General features: G+C 30.6%; 1 protein-coding gene across 7 annotated transcripts in view; it reads right to left on the bottom strand.

Moving 5' to 3' along the window:
• LOC107455064 (apoptosis-stimulating of p53 protein 1) overlaps nt 1-22,079 on the bottom strand; it is a 470,765-nt gene that overhangs the window by 3,159 nt on the left and 445,527 nt on the right. For 5 of the 7 annotated variants that reach the window (XM_043039313.3, XM_043039311.3, XM_071184508.2 and 2 more), the window contains 8 exons: nt 13,492-13,682; nt 12,603-13,205; nt 9,225-9,598; nt 6,845-7,275; nt 4,298-4,593; nt 2,842-2,975; nt 2,576-2,742; nt 299-498 (listed from right to left, as the gene is read on the bottom strand). In XM_043039313.3, coding sequence (XP_042895247.2) covers nt 299-498; nt 2,576-2,742; nt 2,842-2,975; nt 4,298-4,593; nt 6,845-7,275; nt 9,225-9,598; nt 12,603-13,205; nt 13,492-13,682 — 2,396 coding nt within the window. The remainder of the gene's footprint in view (nt 1-298; nt 499-2,575; nt 2,743-2,841; nt 2,976-4,297; nt 4,594-6,844; nt 7,276-9,224; nt 9,599-12,602; nt 13,206-13,491; nt 13,683-22,079) is intronic. The other 2 variants (XM_043039312.3, XM_071184509.2) reach the window with 1 other exon arrangement.

Raw genomic sequence — 22,079 nt, forward strand, 5'->3', positions numbered from 1 at the left:
ATACATGATCCACCTTTCAAAGTTAAAGGGTTGGTTTTGTTTGTAATTAATCTTTTTTAAACCAAACCATATCCCATTCAAATTTATAGGACACATATTATTCATATTGTTTGAATCAAAATTTATTTCCAGATTAAAAAATCAATGAATTAAACAGTAATAATTAAAATGTCTAGATTTTATTTATAAATTAATTAAAATGTCTAGATTTTATGCCTCAGCAGTAAAATAACATTTCCTTTCGATACAAACCTATGTAATTCACAGATAAAAATTTAGATAAAAATTAAATGCTTACACCAAGTAGGTTTCTTGGCACATATCCTTCCCTGTCGTTGTGTTTGCTCCACCACCACTCCCTCTCCAAATCATCTCCCTTCCTTAACACCACGAGCTGATCACCATCACGGAAGGAGAGCTCATCACTGTTTTGACTCTCGTAGTCGTACAGAGCGTACACAACACCACCGTTCAAGATACCCAACTTCTCTTGCATACCTATCATTACACGAGAATAATTTTTGTAAAATAATCATCAAATTAGAACATGAAATGTAAGCAATCTTGAATTTGTAAAGATAAATCGAAATCACTCGAACAATTCCTGAGAAATCGAATTTTCAAAAAAATCCTTTTTTTAAAATTTGATTTCTCAGGATATATTTGACCATTGTTGCTCAAATTTTGTATTTCCAGATAAATTTACATTCCTTAAAACGATGTAAGAACTGTATATTTAACAATTCAAAATTTTTTCAACTGTTATTAAATAAATAATACCTAATAATAAATATTTTCTAAAAGTTATTTTTTGCATGGAATTATCTTTGGATAAACAAATTTTAAAATTGTGTGCAAAAACTTTTCAGTTAGCTTAAAATGTTTTTGAGATATGGTGAAATACGCAAAATTTAATATTAAGGGGTCCAAACTTAGAGTTGCTCTCCTAACCAAAATATGGGACCATATTTCCCAGATTACGACTATTTCCGATATTTTGAGGGTCAAAAAATTTTAATCTATTGAAAAAAGGTAATTTATTCAAAGAAATTATGTTTTTGTATTTGAATTCCTAACTTAAAATACTGTCGCGCTAATTAATTAGCATATTTGAGGATCATCCCCTTGAACTATTAAAATTGACTCACTAGAACCTGAAGATTTGATCATTAGATCAAAAGTTATTCAGGGTGAGCCGTATATTTTTTGCGCACTGTACACTGTTGTAATTACAGAGGACTCCTTCAAACAGTTTTTTACAACTAGATAGGGTATTTTATTGAATAAAAGCATTCAAATGATTGATTAAAAAAGAATATTTTTTCAATTTAATTTTTGGCTTAGTTTAAAGGTACCAGCAAACCGATCTCTCGTTTTAGGCATTGACATAGAATATTTAAAAATGTATATTTTTGATGCATAATATTAAATGGAATGATGACAAAAAAATTATTCAAAGAAGACAAAGTGTGTAATCTACATCACACATCATCTATATTCACAATCTAGGTTCTTATTTATGTATTATTATAACAGAAAGAGAATAAGCAGTGAAGTTATAATTTTTTTAAAATATTATAATTTATAAGTATATGCGTATATAATTGTAATTTATAGTTTTTTTAAATTAATGTGATAGATTTTTTTTTTAAATGTAAACGTTTAATAGCAGAGACATTAAGCACTTTCACGTGCCCTATCACACATTGAAGGTTCTGATGGAACTGTGAAACTGCAATATAAGGAATTGTAATGGGTATGTGCAGTTAGTTTAGAACTATATATGGCTTAGAACCATACTTACATTAACGTTTCATAAATTCCTGTTAGCAGATTTTCAATTCATGAAAGAGTCAAATTTTTAATACCAATTTTACAGAATGATTGCTGGGACAATGATTGGATTGACGTATCATAATGAATTTTTAATAAAAAAAAGGGTGACATAGTAGAAACAAGTTCTTTTTTGTTAAAGAAAAAAAAGGAAACGTTAAACACTTGATACGTAAGAAAAATAAAGACTTTAAAATATCATATACAAATTCAATAACATATTTTAAAAAAGTACAGGCATATCACAGATATGAAATATCATCACTGAAATTGGATAGAAGTGCTATTCTTAATGTTTAATTGCATAACTTGAACCCCACTCAGAAGATTAGTTAACTCCAGATCAGTGGTTTAGTTATGGGGAAGGTTTGAAATTATACATAACTCTTGGTTAATGCGCTATTGCACAGTAAGCGCAATATAATATATATATATAAGTTCAAAATGTAGAGAAAACGTGGAAAATATTACAGAACAATGAAAAAAAAAGGGGGGGAAAGAAAAATAATAATAAAAATAACAAGTAACCGGAAAAAAAATTCGAAAAAAAGGAAGAAAAATCCGGAAAATAAAAGTTATAATCTTTTCATCAGCTCATACGATTATATCCGCAAAAAGTTTTCCATTTTTTTCTCTACAATTTGAACGATATATATATATATATATATATGAGTGAGCATTACTAAAAAACAGCATAAGGGAACAACAACGACGAAATAAATAAAAAATAGTGAATACTCACTGTACAAATATTCTGAGCATCCGTCGAAACCCTCTTCATCTTCCTCACACTTTTCAGCGGCCGTTTCATGATCGCTAAGAGTTGTAGCAAATATACACGCTCCCCTCTCTACCAAGTACTTCACCATTGCTAAATTATTGCAAGAGGCAGCACAATGCAAGGGAGTCCTGAAAAGAAAAATAATTACGTTCAGCAATGACGCACTTTGAGGAAGGATTACTCACACATCAAATAATTTAAACAGGAAAGCTGTTTTTTGTAATTACCATCCATCACTGTCTTGCGCATTGACATCACATCCGAACTCCACGAGGAATTTAACAATTTCAAGATGTCCAGCACAAATGGCATTATGAAGGGCTGTGATGCCTTCATCATTTGCTGCACTTGGATTTGGAACCTGAAATGGACATAACATATTTAGCGATTTTCTTTTGTTTCAATGCTTAATGTAAAAACGGTAATGATAGAGATTTTAACGAAACTATGTACACAGAAACTAAATATGGGTAGTTAATGAAAGGAATTTTATATAAAAAATCAAAGTTTATAAAAAGAAAAAGATTTATATCTTTTATAAGAAGTGTGAAATGAAGTATTTCGATTAAAAAACTGCATCGTTGTATCTCAGATTATTAATAATAAAACAAAGTTAAAAGCACAAATGAACAGATTCATAAAACAAATCATACTTTCTGTACAATATTGTACTTTCGTCAAAGACTAACTGATGGAAGTATAGTATCGAAACGATCACCTTATACACGAACCTGTTCACTAGGATGCGATTCTCTCTTTAAGGCCCACGGTATCGTATATGAGACGAGCCTTTCTGATTCTAGCGGCCCACTATCACATTGACTTAATCTCAATTCCGAACTCTAGCTTTAATTAGTGCATATATGTACTCTTTAGTACGTATACACTCGTAACTCGCGGTCCTGGGAAAAAGCTTTTTCTCTTCAACCCCCGCTCCCGAAGGGGTTGATACGTTGTTTTTAATTCTATTGAAACCTAACTAACGATACGCATTTAAATAAAAGTAATAGTTCTGCTATAGTACTATACAGAAGTACCTTTGTCAACTCCGAGGCAAAGAATCATTTCACCAATCATTCTTTGGAAACGATCGTTTGCTTTATCAACCTACTCTTATGTTATCCTTTGTACCACTACCGGTATAGTGATAATTCTTCTTATTTGGATAAAAATAATACAACCCCAACAAATTCCGTGATTTCGCAAATGTATTTTGCGGACCAAACAGTGCTCTGCATAGGAAGCCATTTTCTTTATTTTCACCAAGTTTTAAAATTAGTTACGAAGTTCGTTAACAGAGGGCACTACTAACTGATATCAGATCAGATAGATTATTTATAAAAACAACGTGCTGCAATGTAAAAATACGCCAGCGCAATATTCAAACATCCCCAGAAAACATTGTTTAATAAGAACAGCGCCATTTGTTGACGAACTTCGAAAGTTATTTCCAATGAGAGAAATAATTCATTATTATTAGTTTAATTTTTACAAAACGCAGCGAAACCGTGCATATCTTTCGCCTTTTGTTATTCTTCAATTCGTTTATCAAATCATATGTTGTATTCTGAACTACTGGTATTTTGCCACTCTACGAAAACTTATGGTGTTTATCATTCAATCACGCATGGAACTTTTCTAAAGACTAGCCGTTCAAGCTAAATTTGCATCAAACTAACTTACTTCTTTTGCTGTTTTCTTGACGAGTTCTAATTCTCCTTCAAGAGCGGCATCTAACAAGAGGGCCAAAGGATCAAAGCTGACACGACGAGGATTTTTGACAGACCCTTTTGATTTCAAATTGCCTTTCTTCCTCCGCATCGCAACGCCACCTGATGGTCTGTCTGAAAACTGCTCGATGTCAGAAACACTTCGATCAGTTGAATCAGGTGACAAAGATGATGACTGGATGGAACTGCTACCCAAGGAAATGTGATCAGACGGTGAATCTGGAGAGGGCGGTTTTATTTCTAGATCTTCTGAAACAAAAATTAAAATTTGAAACGATACTGATTAAAGGTTTATTTTAGCACGTGAAAATTACGAAAAGGAAAAAAAAGCGAAATATTTAATAAACGTATTACAGTTATCATAAATTTCTAATTACCAAAGGATTATGAAACATCCAGCATTCGTGGGATTAAAATTTGGTTGGTATTCCAACAGTACATATTGCACAGATTATTGTACATATTAGGTAATTAAACTGTAAATAGTAGTAGATAATTTTTTTTTTAAAAAAAAGAAATACTGAAATTTCTAATAAAATTTGTACAAGATATTATAGACGAACAACTTTCAGCATAAATAAGACGTTAATTGGATAAACATAACATGAGTCCTGCAGAAAAATATTTTATGTGATATTCCGTAATAAGCACTTGAAATAAATATATTTATGGAATCTTTGAAAATGAAGTAAAAATTCTTTGTACAGTGCACAAAAAATAAACGGACCACCATGAATAATTTTTGATCTAATGATAGGATCCTTAGGTTCTAAGACTCGACCTCAAATATGCTAATTAATTAGTGTAGACGATATTTTAGGCAGAAGAACGTACTTACCTTTTCTTTTGATGGATATCGGATATCTAATTTCTAAAGTGCAGGGGGTAGCCGCAATCCGGGAAATATGGTCCCAATAGCTTGGTTAGGAGAGAGATCCAATATTTGGACTCTTTAATGCTAATTTTATTTTTTGCGTATTTCACTAGTCTCGAGATTTTTTAAAGTAAATTTTTTTTTGTTGCGATTATACAATTTATTTATCTAAAGATAAATTCCTGAACAAAATTCTAAGTAAATATGTATTATTTTTCACTATTTTATTTAAAAAAAACAGTCGAAAAAATTTTGAATTGTAAGGTTTATGATTTTTTTTACATAATTTTGAAGAATGTAAATTTACACGCAAATTTTGAGCAAAATCGGTCGAATAGTTCCTCAGAAATCGAATTTTAAGAATACGATTTTCTTAAAATTCAATTTCTCGCGAAAAACATATAATTAAATAAAATAAAAAAATAAACATTTACTAAAACTTTTTTTCAGGGATTCAGTTATCTTTGCATAAAAGAATTTCAGAATTGTGTGCTATAATTTTTCTACCTTAAAAGTTTTTCGAGATATGGCAAAATACACAAAAAGTAAAATTAACATTATGGAGTCCAAACTTGGGACATTTCCCAGCTATTCCTTATATTTCGGGGGTCAGAATGTTAATTCAGAAAAAAAGGTATGTTAATTCAAAGAAAGTACGTTTTTGTGCCTGTCTGTTTTGTGTTGTTTCTTAACTTCGTAACTTAAAATATTGTCTGCGCAAATTAATTAGCATACTTAAAGCTATCCCATCGAACTATTAAAAATTGAGTCGTAGAACGTGAAGATCCGTTCATTAGATCAAAAGTTTTTCAGGGTAATTTTTTTACATCTCACTGTACATTATTGGCGCAAAATAATGATATGGGAAAAAATAGTAATGTTTCAAACTTTTGACTATTTTTTATTAAGGTAGGAAAGAACAGAGAAGGGTTTAAAATTACTAAAAACTATTTTATTTGCCAATCGAATTGGATTGCATTTTTGTTTTGATAAGAATCGCTTTTGAGATTCATTCCCAAATAGACTCCTTTTAATGATTTTTGCTTCCCACTATTGCATTTTTGCCAATCGAATTGGATTGCATTTTTCTTTTGATAAGAATCGCTTTTAAGATTCATTCCCAAATAGACTCCTTTTAATGATTTTTGCTTCCCACTATTGCATTTTTGCCAATCGAATTGGATTGCATTTTTCTTTTGATAAGAATCGCTTTTAAGATTCATTCCCAAATAGACTCCTTTTAATGATTTTTGCTTCCCACTATTGCATTTTTGACAATCGAATTGGGTTGTATTTTTCTTTTGATAAGAATCGCTTTTAAGATTCATTCCCAAATAGACTCCTTTTAATGATTTTTGCTTCCCACAATTACATTTATTCTCTTCAATAGATGATTGTTCATAGTTTGAAAACATCTTATTCATTCGAACCTCAACATTAATATGAAATTCCTGATGTCCATAAATTTTTATACAAATTTTTACAGGGATTCCAAAAAATATACATGACGATACATTTTGTATTTCTAAAATTTTGGTATTATATTGCATTTATCATACATGACATTTGAATGCAAGCACGATAAATGTATGTGCGATACATGTATATATAAAAAAACCCTCTTACTGGTTTTGTCTAAGGAGCAGTTGAGTTGCAATGGTGTCTTAGGAGAATTCATTTCATTTTCAGAAGTCTGTACCTCCAGTATTAGGTGCTGATTGCTGTCCTGTGTGAAAGGTCGGCGCTTTGAGTTGAGGGATGAATCCGATCCATTGAGATCCGATGGCGGCGTCTGATTTTCGGGGAAATAAAATGCTGGCGGCAATCCTATGCGGCGATTCAATGATATGTGCATATTGTTGGTTTCTGCAGAGTGCGATGAATTATTGCCATTGATTGGAAGACGATTCTGTGGTGAGCTGCGAGCCTCGATCTCTCCGTTAAGCGATGTACCTGAGTCAGAATTATCTGATGTAGTTTTCTGATGAAGATGGTGGTTATACACGGAGGGTGCTAGGCGATGGTGATTGCTGATCGGAGGAACTTGAGTCACAACTCTGTAAAAGCAAACCATAGAAAGAATTTATAAGTTCTGAATTGTTGTGTGGAAATGTTTCTGAGAAATTATTTATTTACCAAGAGTAAAATATGACAAAATAATGAATAGAATCCATGGCAGTAGAAAAAGGAATTAAATGAGTTAATATAATTTAAGAGTTGCGCGGAAGACCTTAAGTGACTTTTTAATGTGTTAAAGCATATCAGACTTATATACTTAAAATAGTAAATAAAGATTATAATTTTCTTCGAATTCACAAACTTTTGTGGCGTAACTTCCACTATAAATATTGAATACCAATTCACTAGTATATAATACGCGGTAAACTTCCTCCATCAAAAGGTACCTCAAGATAGAATCAAGTTAACATGTCTTATATACTAGTGAATTGGTATTCAATATTTATAGTGGTAGCTTCACCTCATTACTCCCCTTCCAGAATTTTATGTGTGATAGAATTCGATGAATGATTACCACCAGTTGATTCATGCTGTTTATTTATTTATATCTTTTTTTTTCATTTCTTTTTGTTTATAGCATTTCGCTTATTAGTTTTTTTTTTGTTCATAGCATTTCGCTATTTTTTTTTTCTCTTTGAGTAGTTTATATTAAGCAAATCAACTGTTTAATGTGGACTATCCATCATGTATGTTAGCGAGTTCAGATCACGTCCGCAGGTCACCATTGTGGGGAATTATATAAATCGACTGTGTTAACCTTCATCTATCAAAAGGTACTTCCAGATAGAATCAAGTTAACATGTCTTACATACTAGTGAATTCGTATTCAGTATTTATAGTGGCAGTTAGGCCACACTTTCAGTTAGCGAAATATACAAATCCCCAACATTGCTTCTTAAATTGATCACTGGCTTAGAAAGTCTTAGCCAGTGGGTGGGAGGAACGGTGGGTAAATATCCCCTTCAATACTCAGTAATTTTTAAAGGTTCCCCTCAGTATTTTTGACAAATAAAACTTTTTTTCGCAAATTATCATCGATTTAACTTTCTTAAAATTAAAAAGAAGAACGAGATAAAAAATAAATAATCTTTTTTCAGGAATGGTGGGTAAATATCCCCTTCAATACTCAGTAATTTTTAAAGGTTCCCCTCAGTATTTTTGACAAATAAAATTTTTTTCGCAAATTATCATCGATTTAACTTTTTTAAAGTTAAAAAGAAGAACGAGATAAAAATAATTAATCTCTTTTCAGGCCTTTAGCACATTTAAAATGCTTTTTTCTTATGTGAGAAATTTAGAAAAATAATGTAACCGTGTAATTTAATTTCGTCACCCTCTAAAATTGGCACCCTAAGACGCCCATGGCGTTAGCACTTCTAACGTTAAGTTTTTAAAGGTTACTGTCAACTGCTTATTGCCAAATATACATGATTGATTCCACCTCACAAAAATGACTATCTTTATTTATGAGAACTAAAAAGTTACTCATATGCTTTATTGAAATAGTCAAGTTTACGTAAATTAAAGCTACAAGAAATATTTTCTATATCTATTGCATATCTGCAACCTGCAAGCGTCGTTATCGTTGGTAAATCGTGGCAATTGTTGATTCAGAAGTTAATCAGATTCGACACACACGCGTGACGTCGCTTACAGCTACAGTTATTCAATTAAATATGATTTAAATCATATGGTTAGTCATATTCACTTCACTTCTTCTAGAGTTGCAAGTACCCAATTGATCAATCGGTAGCCAGCAGCAACAAGAATGGAAGGCTGTTAGTTATTAGAAAATGCAAACAATTCATGAACTGTTGAAGGTCAACTAATCTAGTTCAGCCTTATAGCTTGAGTATCTTTTTTAAAATTTTAATATATCGACGCACTTCGGCAATAAACACAATTAATTGAAAGTTGAGAAAGCAAATTGAGAAATAAACTGTACCTAGTTATAGTAAATTGTACCTAGTTAAGAAATAAATTGTACCTTTGCCCATCAGAGGTCCTGATGTCCCCTTTGAGAACGGATATTGCTTGATCCACAGAATCTGTTTTTGGCAAATTATTTAAAGCACCATGGATTTGGCGTGGAGGAGGTACCGGTTTACTTGGAGTCCCAGGTTTTGGAGGAACGGCTGGCTTGTTTGCATTTTCATTGCTCCTTGCACGAGCATAGCTATAGCTGGGAGCAGGGTGCTGCCTAACTGGTGTTTGTGGTATCGTTCTCTGAATTCCAGGCTGCCCAGATGTCATGACAGTAGGAGGAAGTATTACCTGATGATTATTGAAACTCACTGGGGTTTTGGATCTCGCTGTGCTAGGAGGTCCGATTGAGTTAGGTTTAGGTTGTGATGTAATTACCTGTAGAAGTCAAGGTTTTAAAAAAAATTAATATTTAAAATACCATTTCAAAATTACACAGATAGTGGTAAAATAATCTATGAGACTATAAGGTTTGATAAAAAAAAAGTAAAATTTAAAATACAATAATCACACAATGCAGTTTAAAGAGGTTTTATTGAGATAAGTTTAGCTGTAATGTCATCATATCGAAAAAAAAAAAAGAATGATTTTCTGAAAAACCTTTTCATATCAAAAATGTACAAATTCGAAGATTATCAAAATGAGAAAAAAAATATATTGGAAATTAAAAGTGTAGCTTATTCACTTAAGTTGCACATTGTAACAGTTATTTTTTCGATCGAATCAAACTATCTCACGTTAATCATGGCATTAAACGAATGCAAAACTGTGCCTCTTAGAATCGTGGCTCTTAAAGTCCGAACACTCTTCTAAAGTCCAAAAGAAAGTGGCAAACCACTTGAGTAATTGATAGTTACAGGTAAGAATGCTATAAATTCGGTAGAAAATTTTTTTTCCAGCTGCATAAAATTTGCAGCAAATAATTCAAACATAATCAGAAAACATCTTCGTTCAAATATTTATATTATTATAAGAATAGCTAGGAGAATAGGAACACCAAAATTAATTCAACAATCCACCTAATTCTCTGTTAAGTAAACGTTAAACTGTGAAAAAAATGTGGAATATACAGTGGAAAAAAAATCCAAGTATTAACTCTAATATCTAGATCAAGCTCTGCATTTATCTAATAGAAAAGTTCATGCTGAATTTTGAGCTATCAGTCGGAGAATATTATCTAATATTGTGTAAAAAGTAATAAATTTTTTATGTTTTTTTGTAAAGAAGGAATCAGCATATTTATGTGTAATACTAATCTGGAATTTCATTCAAAAACGACCTTGAGCTTTATTGAGAGTAATTGCAACATAATTTTTTTTGTCAAGTTAGTCAGGTCGCGATACATATATCTCCACTTAAACAATTATCAATCCCAAGTGTTTGATGGGGATATATTGCGTATAATAGGGATAAATTGTAGTAAATAATCTTCTTAACTTTATTGAATTTTCAAATTAAAACCACTAAAAGAGGCAAAATACTCCTACTTATTTATCAGCAGATAATGGATACAAAGGTATCATGCGCACTAAAAATAGAGACACATGCACCTCGTAACGACAAATTAACATAGGATGTAAGCTTGGAATCTTTCACATTCGAAGAACATATAATAGACCAGAAAATAAATGAAACATATCATGGAGATTAAGTAAATTAGCAATTTAAAATTTACGAATTTAACATCAATATTTTAGTAAAATATATTATTTCGTTATATTTTATTATATTTAATTATTTTACGTAATTATTTTAAAATTCTCCCATAACAATAACATTTCAATGCACATCGAAATCCTTTTATATACCTCTCGCACCTCTTTTGGATTGAGAGACAAACAATCGTCTTCTAAAATGTATTGTTTAATAATTTGGTTTAGTTTTCAACTTTGCGCTGTACCTATACTAATACATTAATTTTGGGTCACAATTTTTGTCTCATCAAATTGTATCTAATGGAATCATTAAGTTATCAGCTTTCAACGTTTGGATTATCCGCGTTTCTCTCCTACGCGATATTCACGCATTAGAAATCAGATACACTGTTCACTGCTTGCTCATTCGTATTCACATATTTTACGATATGGACGATAGCTTTATTGATATAATATAACGATACGAATTCAGACATTGCGAATCAATCACCATTTGATTACTGGAGTTCTACTACATTTCAAACATCAATGCGATTTATTTCCTATCAAGGTGTAATTGGTATCAATAGTTCACGCAGCTATCAGAATATTTCAATACCTGATTGTCATAAAATGTTTTCGAAGAAATGTATGCCAAGTATATGCAGATTATTTTTTTATTCTAACAAAAGTATAATTTTAAACGTAATGACTTTTATAACCCAGACATTGCTCTCAACTATTTATTATGATGCATTAGTTTCAATTCAAGATACTAGGAGTCGTTGGAATAAAGTGATGATTCAGTCGAGAGGCTTAATGCCAGAGCAATATTGGATATGTATTTAAAATAAACACTCCGTTCTTTTTTAAATAATTCAGTGTTAACTAACTTTTGCTTTCTCATCAAAGTTTTAATACTGGTGGTACTCATCTCTAGATGTCTGCTATTTTATAATGTTAGGAATATAGAAAATAAACTTGCGCGTTTTATAGATTTGAAAGCTTTTCGAATATTCTTTCATCGGCATGGAATATTAAAGTGTGCAGATGCCGTCGTCAAATTTCAAATCAAGTTGAAAAATGAATAAAAATTATAAAATGTTACAAAAACTATGCGGGGTGGAAAAATTATTTTTCAAATAGCATGCCTTTGTAATCTTTCTGTACTTTGCAATCAAAGAGAACATCATAAAAAAATACTACCAGCGCTTTAATTCATTTAACATGTATTTGCTTCGAAAAGTTTTTCTTCAGTATGCGAGCTGTGCCCAAAGAATTTTTAAATTATATGGTGAACATTTATCTTTGTAGAAAAACAAACGGACTTCTAAAAGTTCTTCTTGAGTAGCTCTTCCATTGTAATATTAAAAAGAATTTTTTCGTGTTCAGAAACAAGTACATCATAAAGAAATCTTTGTACATTTTTCTGACAGAATAGATTTCTTCGTGAAAAGACATTAAATTTCTCTTTCTGTCTTTTCACAAAAAGCAAAATATTTTAATTTCTTATGCAGCAAAATCTTTAGCCATAGATTTGACAAATTATATTTAAAACTGCCATTAGTTTTGATACACGACTGATGTGCTTGAAAAAAGATTGATACGACAAAAAATGCTTAGATATTACTATTTATTTTACGACGCCTAAAATGGTTGATAGTATTGAGAGAATTTGCTATTTAATGACGATATAATGATACATTGATACAGTATTATGTACATCAACATAATAAATTATTACTTACATTGTTACTCGATGAAATAGTTCCACTGCTGTTAGTTGTGGCTAATCTAGGCGGCAGGCCCCTCGTTGACCCGCTAGAGTTCGAAATAAAAGGCCGGGGCGATAAAGCCCCCAGACCACGTGGAGGTAAAGGTTTATTTGGGGGAGAATGTACACTGGGGGGTTCAGGATAAGGAGGCGGTCCACCATTTTGGTGAGAATGCTTCTCATCAGTTCCATTCACCAAATGGGATTTTTGATTATTGTCTCCATTTCCTGCTAAGGGAAACTTCGTATTATAAGGAAGAGTTTGATATTTAGGATCCTTTTTATTAGGCGTGAATTCAGTGTCACTGGGCACTTTCAGGTCATCTTTTATAAGTTCGACATCTTGAGCAGCGCGTTTAAGGGGTTCGACAGCAGCTATGTTGGGGCGAGGGCGAGTACGACTTGCAGCGTGCAGTTGGCTGCTGAGCTGTTGGTTGAGGAGTCTCTTGCGTTGCAAACGTTGTTGAAGCTCTGCAATTCGCTGGTCCATTTGGGATATTTCTGACTGTCGCCTCGCAAGGGTTTCTCTTTGCTGCGCAATTCTTGCATTTTGTTGCTCATTCAATTTGGACCGATACTGAAAAAAAAAATTATCGAATTAAAATACAAGTAGTTAGTTGTTTTATTAAACATCAATAATCATATTTGTTTGTTGATACAATAAGGAGCATGAAATTTTAGACTTGCCTTAGAAAGGAAAAAAACTTATTAGAAAGAATTATTTTTCCTACCCACTGCATACATGGGACTTACCATTATATTACTCCAACTTCTTCAATTCAATTAGTTAATATTTTGAGAAGAGGGTAAGTTTATTTTACTTTATGAATCGAAAACTCATTAAAATTAGAGATTCAACATACCAGCAATTCCCTCTTAAGCTTTTGAAACTCAAGTGCAGCCGGCGATGGGGATGTACCATGCTTAAGACTCGTTACATCGCCTCTCCTAACTTCCTCTAGTTGGCGAGTAAGTTCTTCCACTTTGGCCACCGCCATTGAAAGCTCTTTTTCTTTTTCATTAAACAAAGCTCGAATGGACTCCAATTCTGCACCTGAAAGATAAAAACAGCTCTTAGCACACTTAAACATTTTAAATTACATCCAGTCTTCCAATACAATAACACGAAGAAAATTCAATACAGTGAATTAGTAGAATTATGTGCTGGGTGCTAAAAAATTGATTCAAAGTCAAACTTTCGTCAAAACATTGTAATTGTGAATCACCCAGAAAAGAAAACAATAGTTGAACTCTATCATTAGTATTGTAACTCGTGCAAAAAAGGGAATTCGAAAGTTTTATGTTTCATGAAATCTTCGTTTACCTCAATACCGGTGATGGAGCTTTTGTAGTGGTAACTGTTTATTTACGGGTGATAGTCATCAACATCATCACCAGCTTTCTGTACAACTCGATGCAATGACGTAGAAATCGTAAGATATTCTAAGCAGCTGTTCTACTTATAGTTTGAATGGAATGGAGCTGTCTTAAATTCTAAATAGCAACTTGAACATTTCAGAAATTAAAGCAACACGTGTATACACGTGTAAAGTTGCTAATGTTACAGCAATTCTCAACACCATCAATTAATTTCTTCTTTACTGATACTATGATGACATGGACAACGCATGTTTGAACATTTTAAAGTTCCTCGGCACTGCCGACCGCCTTCTATCCAACATCTTGACACTGTTCTATAAGGAAATACGGATTTACCGCAATCTTTGTAAGATGGAAGAATAGATGCTGTACTAACTCTAAACACATTAAAACTTTATTCAAATCCATTGAACCTGCTTCGAAAACATTACAACATTAAGTCACCAGTTAATACAAGAATCTGTACTTCTCGACAGTGCGCATGCGTATAATGTTGGCAGAGAGCCATCCTAGTATCATCATTTGTTTGCATGATACGTCTATTAAATGACGTATTGGCATTTTAGTGGCATGTTAGTATTATATTAAAGTTCAAATGTTTGTATTTTGTTTCAGCAGTTGACTATTATAAATTTAACTAATTTATATAGTTTTTAGAACTTTTTGAAATGGGTGAAAAGCTAGTGGAATACATTATAAAGCCTTTAACCAGGCTTATCGACAGACTTAGAACTTAGGTAAAATAGACTTAGACAGATAGACTAAGATAGACAGACTTAGGTAAAATAAATGCAGAAATACATAAATTATCTGAATATTTTTTAATTAAATATGCATGATGCGGTGTTTTTGAAAAGACAGAAAAGTAAGTTACGCAAAATTAAAACATACTTTAAAAAAAAATACAGTTTACGTATTTAAAGAAGTACTTCAAGCAATCCTTATTACTTTCTTTCATGGTATTAGCAATGTTTAATTTATCACTCGAAAGCAGCTATTTTGTGACGGAGAGTTAAAGAATGCACAAGTAGTGGTTAGCCAAAAATTAGGATTATTAAAAAAAAAAAAAAATTCTTGCGAAGAGATAGCAAAAATTACCAACATTGTGTATTGGTCAATGAACTATTTATTGAACTATTATTTAATCTAAAAAAAAATGAATAAATTTAACTACTTTTGAAAAAGAGTATGGTAAAAAAATGCTCTTACGCAGTTATGAGAAATTTAATCATAAAATAAATCAACATAAAATAAATAAATTATAATTAATAATTAAAAAGTACGATTGGAGATTGCTTCGTTATTTCCTTACTTCTTAGATTCAGGCTTGTATTTTAAGGATTAATTTTTTACATTCTTTTCTTAAGAAATTTAGAATAAAAAGTATAAACATAATTACCATTGAAAAATACTTTTTCCTTAAATTTTAGATTACTTTAGAAAATACTATTGTTTTCTAGCCGGCAGGAAAAAATGCAATTGAAATAAATGAAACGTAAACACTTGTATTAAATTTCAAACGAAAAGAAATTAAGGAAAGTGAGTAAAATAAAATAAAATTACAAAAAAAATTGATTTAATATTATATTACATTTAAGTCACGGGAGTAAAAACACATGTTTGTTTTTGTTTATTTTTTAGAGCAAGTTGTTTATAAACAGGCATGTGATAAAATTTTCTTCTTCTTGTACACTATTTTTTAGTGGTTTGGGTAATTTGAAACAGGTTTTGATGCTTTCCACGGCAGATATTTAATTGCCTTTTATTTATTTATCATTTATTCCAGCTTAAGTCAACTTTAGAACCCCCCCTCCAAAAAAAAAAAAAAAAAAAAAAAAAATAACCACGAAAATCAAGGGGTCAACTTATAAATAAAGTTAGACATTTATTTATCCAGAAATTTGTATTGATGCATTATAAACAATGAGATAGATATGAATAACACCGTATAAATTTACCCCTTTCAAAAACTATTTTTAACATTATACTATATACAATTCCTTTTTTTAAAGAAAAAAATACAGTGGTTTAAATTTACGTTCAGAAAAAAAAATACATTAAGAATAAGAAAAGTTATATTCAAGAGCATTTCAAAAAACTAGAACACAATGAAAACTTTTAAAACATACTATAACGCTACAAATTTAAGGATTCCCGAAAACGGTAGTAGCATCGTCTTACTGATCCTACTCAGTAATGGATTCTACTTTTTCATCTGCTGAGTCCCACAAAAATCCTCGTCACCTCCATCCAAAGAATTAAAAATTTCACACTTTTTAAAAGATTTTACAATAATATATTAATCCATATTTTTTCAAGCGATTGATGAATCATTTGACTAATCGCCTCAGAGCATCTTTATGCCTGAGTAAGGATGCCTGATATGAAAAGTATGCGCCGCCTATTAATGCATCTTTATTTGAGGGCAAATGTATAAAATCCAGAGAGAACAATGTGAAATATTTTTAACTTGAGAAAATTTTGTAAACTTAATAATTTTTTTTTCGTTACAAATTTTCATATTTTGTTTTTCAGCGGTCGACTTATATGACGGGTTATATTTAGAGCTTATTTGAAAAAAAAAAATCCTCTTGTAAACATATTTTGTTTAGAAAAAGTAAAGAACTAATAATTTGTGTCTTCTGATTTTAGTGCATCATTCATGGAAACAACCAAGACTAAATTTTATAAAAACAATTAATAACCAAAAATAATGCTGACATTAACATATAGTTTGAAAAGTTGTCGTAAGATGGCAGCACCACAAATTCAACACTGTAAGAAAGCATTAAAATGTTCGTGTTTATATTTTTCAGATATGATTTTAAAATACCTATATCATGTCAAAACATTTTGCTTGGACCAATGAAAAACCAAAATATTCAAAGACAGCTCTCAAAATACCAAACTGAATAAAAAAAATTATTATAATAATTAGTATACTCTAAATGTGGATTCAAGTGGTTAAAAAAAGTTTACTTAAAATTATATACGAAAATAAAATTTACAGTAATTTAAAAATGAAATATAGTAAAAAAAAAGTAGTTCTTATTTATATCCTAAGTGTTTGGAACTATCTAAGTAGTTTAAAATGAAGCAAAAAATTAAATTAAAAAAAAAAAAAAAAAAAAAAAAACATGTTGAGGCCTGTCTTTAAAATGTCATAAGATTTTGATACGCCCTTTAACTTCATATCAAAATAACTCGATGATATATTATAATGCATGCTAGAATGTCTGGGTTCATAAAAATATGCAAAAACTGGGAATTATTTATTGATTTTATTATTTTCATTACGGTTGGAGAAATTCGCCAAATTGGCTATTAAAAAAATTAATAATTTTACAATTATTTAAACTACTTATCTGTTCTCAAGTTCAGACAACAAGGCACAATGGTATACATACATTGTTAAAAATTAAAGTTTTTATTTGAGTTTAAAGCTCTTAGAGTGTTTTTTTCCCACATGATTAAAAAGTTACTATAAACAGCCTCATGAAGCTTTTGAATTAGAAAAAGAAAGATGTTGGTATTGATTTTGGCACCTTTTATGCTTTTGTAAAATTGAAATCGAATTCAAGAATTGCATAAAATATAAAAAGTTCTGAAACATAAAATGGCGAATACAAAACTGATGATTGCATTGATGATTGCCGAGCATTGAGCTCGACTCTATTCACATTTTCAGTATACTATTCAAATGAAACTCTTAGAAAAAGGAAGACGCAAAACTGCATCGATTTTGACACCAATATGCTTTCGTAAAAATGAAACAGAAGCGAAAAAATCATATTAATGAAAAATAATTCAAAAATACAAATATCGAATGAAGAAAACGGGGTTTGGTGATGGGAAATTTAGAGCTGGACAGTATAGCAATTGAAAACACTTTCCACAGAGTATTAAAATGAAATACTTTAAAGAAGAAAGGTGCAGCACACACTATTTGAATTGATTTCGCTACGAACATGTTTTCGTAAAAATGAAATAGAGTCTAAAAATCTAATAAATGAAAATGAATTTCAAAATGTAAATATTAAATGTAAAATCTGGACACTGATTTGAAAATGTTAAGCTTGTTTATCATCAGACAACATTTTTCTCGAAGTTAAAACTCTCAGAAAAAGGAAAATAAAATTCATAGAAAATGGACGGTGCAATACTGTTTGGCAATGATTTTGTCAGTATTTTTGTAAAAATGAAATAGTCAAAAATTCAAAAAAAAAAAAAAAAAAAAAAAAAAAAAGTTCTACATTGAATGCAAAATCCAGGCCTTGGCGTGAAAACTTTGAGTACGAAAGGTTTCATATTCAAAAGCAACATATTCCTCTATGTCAGGGGTGGCGAACCTTTTTGCACCAACTTGCCATTTTTTCTAAAAAATTGTTTAATGTGGTCATAGATGTGCCATCAACTAGTTTTAACTTCGTGATTATTGAGAAAGTAATAATACTGAATACTATTAACTCAAAACTCTTTATATACTATGAAAAAAAAACATTTTGCAATGTCTCAATTATACGCATAATTCAACTTAAAGTAACATCAGTGTGACTTCTGTTGTTGCAAATCAGCTGACAAATAACTTATATTAGATTGTATGTTAGTTTAAGTAGGACTGTTAATTTTTTTTGCTAGTTATTTATTGTTACCTTGTTTTTTATGGTTATTAATTGTTTTTTTTGGCATTAATTGTTAATTTTTTAGTCAATAATTTTCTTTTGAGTTTTAATTTAATTGTTAATATGCTTCATAGTAAACTTTGTGATGGGTGGCGTACCCAAAATATTGTATCCCGTGTCATATATGGCACGCGTGCCATTGGTTCGTCGTCCCTGCTCTAAGTATTAAGTTTAAACTTTCGGGGAAATGCAGATGCAACAACCTTTGCAATGATTTTGACAAGAATATGCTTCTGTAAAAATGAAATCTAAAAATCATATCAATAAAAAAAATAGTTTCAGAAGTGATAATATTCAATGGCTCTGGTGAGGTGAAAAATTTTGAACTCCAAAGTTTTCACGTTTAAGAACATTTTCCTCAAAGTAATAAGTTGAAACTTTGAGAAAGTAGAAGATTCAACATTGCTTACATTGATTTTGGCACGAACATGCTTCCGTAAACTTTAAATGCGTTTTCTCTAAACTGTGTTCTGATGCTTGCAGGCACGAAACGAAAACCGGTTGAAAATAAAGCAGTTATCGTGTCTGCGAGAATAAAAAACTTAAGTTTTGAGGAAACACCATTTAAAGTTTTTACGAAAGCTCATTTCAACTATATTCGTGCATTGCAAAAAGTTTTGTATCTTTTGCTTTTATATAGCTTGAACTTATACTTTCAGGGAAATATTCAGAAATGCGCCCACAGTCCATTGCATTCCTGAATGTTTAAACCTTTTCTGCTGGAGGTAATTAAGGAATTCAACCGGGGGGGGGGGAGAAATTTTTTTATAAGCTTTTTTTATTATATTTACTTAATTCTCATATATAAAATGATGGTTGTTACATTTTAATAAAACATAAAATAGATATTGGCCAAACCAGAATAGGCGCTATAGTTTTCAAATTTAAATTCTTTTTATTATTATTTCATTTTTAATTGCTATAACAATATAATAACACTTGCTACGATAGTGGTAAAACCAGAATAGGAGCTATCGTTTACAAATTTAGATTCTTTTTATTATTATTTTGTTTTAAATTACTATAACAATATAATAACACTTGTTACGATAGTGGCCAAACCAGAATAGGAGCTATCGTTTTCAAATTTAGATTCTTTTTATTATTATTTTATTTTAAATTACTATAACAATATAATAACACTTGCTACGATAGTGGTCTAACCAGAATAGGAGGTATCGCTTTCATATTTAGATTCTTTTTATTATTTTATTTTAAATTACTATAACAATATAATAACACTTGTTACGATAGTGGCAAAACCAGAATAGGAGCTATCGTTTTCAAATTTAGATTCTTTTTATTATTATTTTATTTTAAATTACTATCGCAATATAATAACACTTGTTACGATAATGGCCAAACCAGAATAGGAGCTATCGCTTTCATATTTAGATTCTTCTTATTATTATTTTATTTTAAATTACTATAACAATATAATAACACTTGCTACGATAGTGGCAAAACCAGGATAGGAGCTATCGTTTTCAAATTTAGATTCCTTTTATTATTATTTTATTTTAAATTACTATCACAATATAATAACACTTGCTACGATAGTGGCCAAACCAGAATAGGAGCTATCGTTTTCACATTTAGATTCTTTTTATTATTATTTTATTTTAAATTACTATAACTATATAATAACACTTGCTACGATAGTGGCCAAACCAGAATAGGAGCTATCGATTTCAAATTTAGATTCTTTTTATTATTATTTTATTTTAAATTACTATAACAATATAATAACACTTGCTACGATAAGGCATAGTGGTTAAGACACTGTCTTGTTATTGTGTGTTTTATTAATTTACGGTGCTGGCTTGAAGATCCCCCAAGTCAAAATTGGCGAGCGCAATCGATATCTGCCTGGAAAGTAAAGGCAATCCGCGTGGAATGCGGACCACATTGCTACCATCATACCGCTGGCGAGAAAATTATGGAGAGCCAACAACGGGCTGTTGCGAAAATGCTTTACAATAATTATACCGAAACAGTCAGGCTGGTAGGGCACTGGGCCCATGTCCAAAAGGTCGTGGGTTCAATCCCCGCCGGCCGAAGACTCCCGTGTAGTAAATGGTGACTGATGCAAGTTAAATCTGTCGAATCACATAGTCCTCCATGTTCCCATAACAAATCGTACCTCTGGGGGTACTGATTCAGAAGTTTCCTCTTCTTCTGGATTGGTTCAAAATTACAAGGCTACGGAGTTGAAAATTAGTAGTCGTAAACCCAAAATTAGGTCGGCTTTTCAACAACGGTTATAAAAGTAGAAAATATAATAAAATACGATAATTATACAATCAATATTTTTCAAACAAGTTTCTTAATAATTAAAATTTTGAGAAAGATCTGTTTTCGCAAAAGAATTTTTAATGCCTAAGAACACTTGTTTTTGTTATTTTAAGGGTGGGAAGACTATTTCAGCAAATCTCTATTAAAAAAAAGACTTACTGTATTAAATTGCTATTCTGAAACTGTTGATTGTCTAGTTTTCTTATTTAAAATTTATGAGAAAAATCTTAAGATATGTGTCCTCTCAATGAAATAAACAGGACTTTTAATTTTATTTCTGGTATTTTTCAAAGACATTATTACTTTACAAAGATGATATTATGCAAAGAATAATACTTTATTATTAAAATTTAGAGAACGAAAAAAAGCTTATATTTAAACCAGTAGACCAGGAGAAACCGGCAAAATCCAGTAGTCTACTGGAAAATCCAGAAGAGTTGGCAGATACAAAAGTGTGCAGTCTGATATACCTCGTTCTGTATAGAGAACTAGATCTGAAAACAGCTTTTCTGTTAGATACATTAAAAAATAAGAAAAATTACGAACGACAAACAAAATGCATTCCTTTTTAGTATTTAACCAGTTTCTACTTTAATTTAAATTATACCTTTTATGATGGAAAACTTTTTTTTAAGAAAAAAATATATTTTCTGCATCACTGGTTATCAGGTTGATGAACTTAAACTGAAGAAATATTATGAATTTTTTTTTTAAGATTTAAAAATAACGATGGTAAATGTAACAATATCAAATCGAACCCATTAAGAAAAGACTGGTACATATATTACAGAAGAAATATATTACAGATTGCATAAGTGAATAAATTACTAATTGTATCGTTTATATGTACAAATATTATATTAACTTTTTTCCTAATTATTATTTTTTTTAAAAGAAAATTTTTTCATCTGAACAGAATTTTGAAGATATGTTTATTTTAATGTTTTTAAATTATCTTGTCAGCCGAAGACATGCATAGAACGCACATATGCTAATCGAATGTGGAACTTACCGGTAAAAAAAAAATTTAACTTTAGAGATAATAAAAAAAAATATTTTTTAAAACCACGTTTTTGTAGTGGAGAATAATAATT

This window comes from Parasteatoda tepidariorum, chromosome 10 (assembly GCF_982258835.1).
Source record: "Parasteatoda tepidariorum strain Cologne lab strain chromosome 10, Ptep-v5.0, whole genome shotgun sequence".
Taxonomy (NCBI): domain Eukaryota; kingdom Metazoa; phylum Arthropoda; class Arachnida; order Araneae; family Theridiidae; genus Parasteatoda; species Parasteatoda tepidariorum.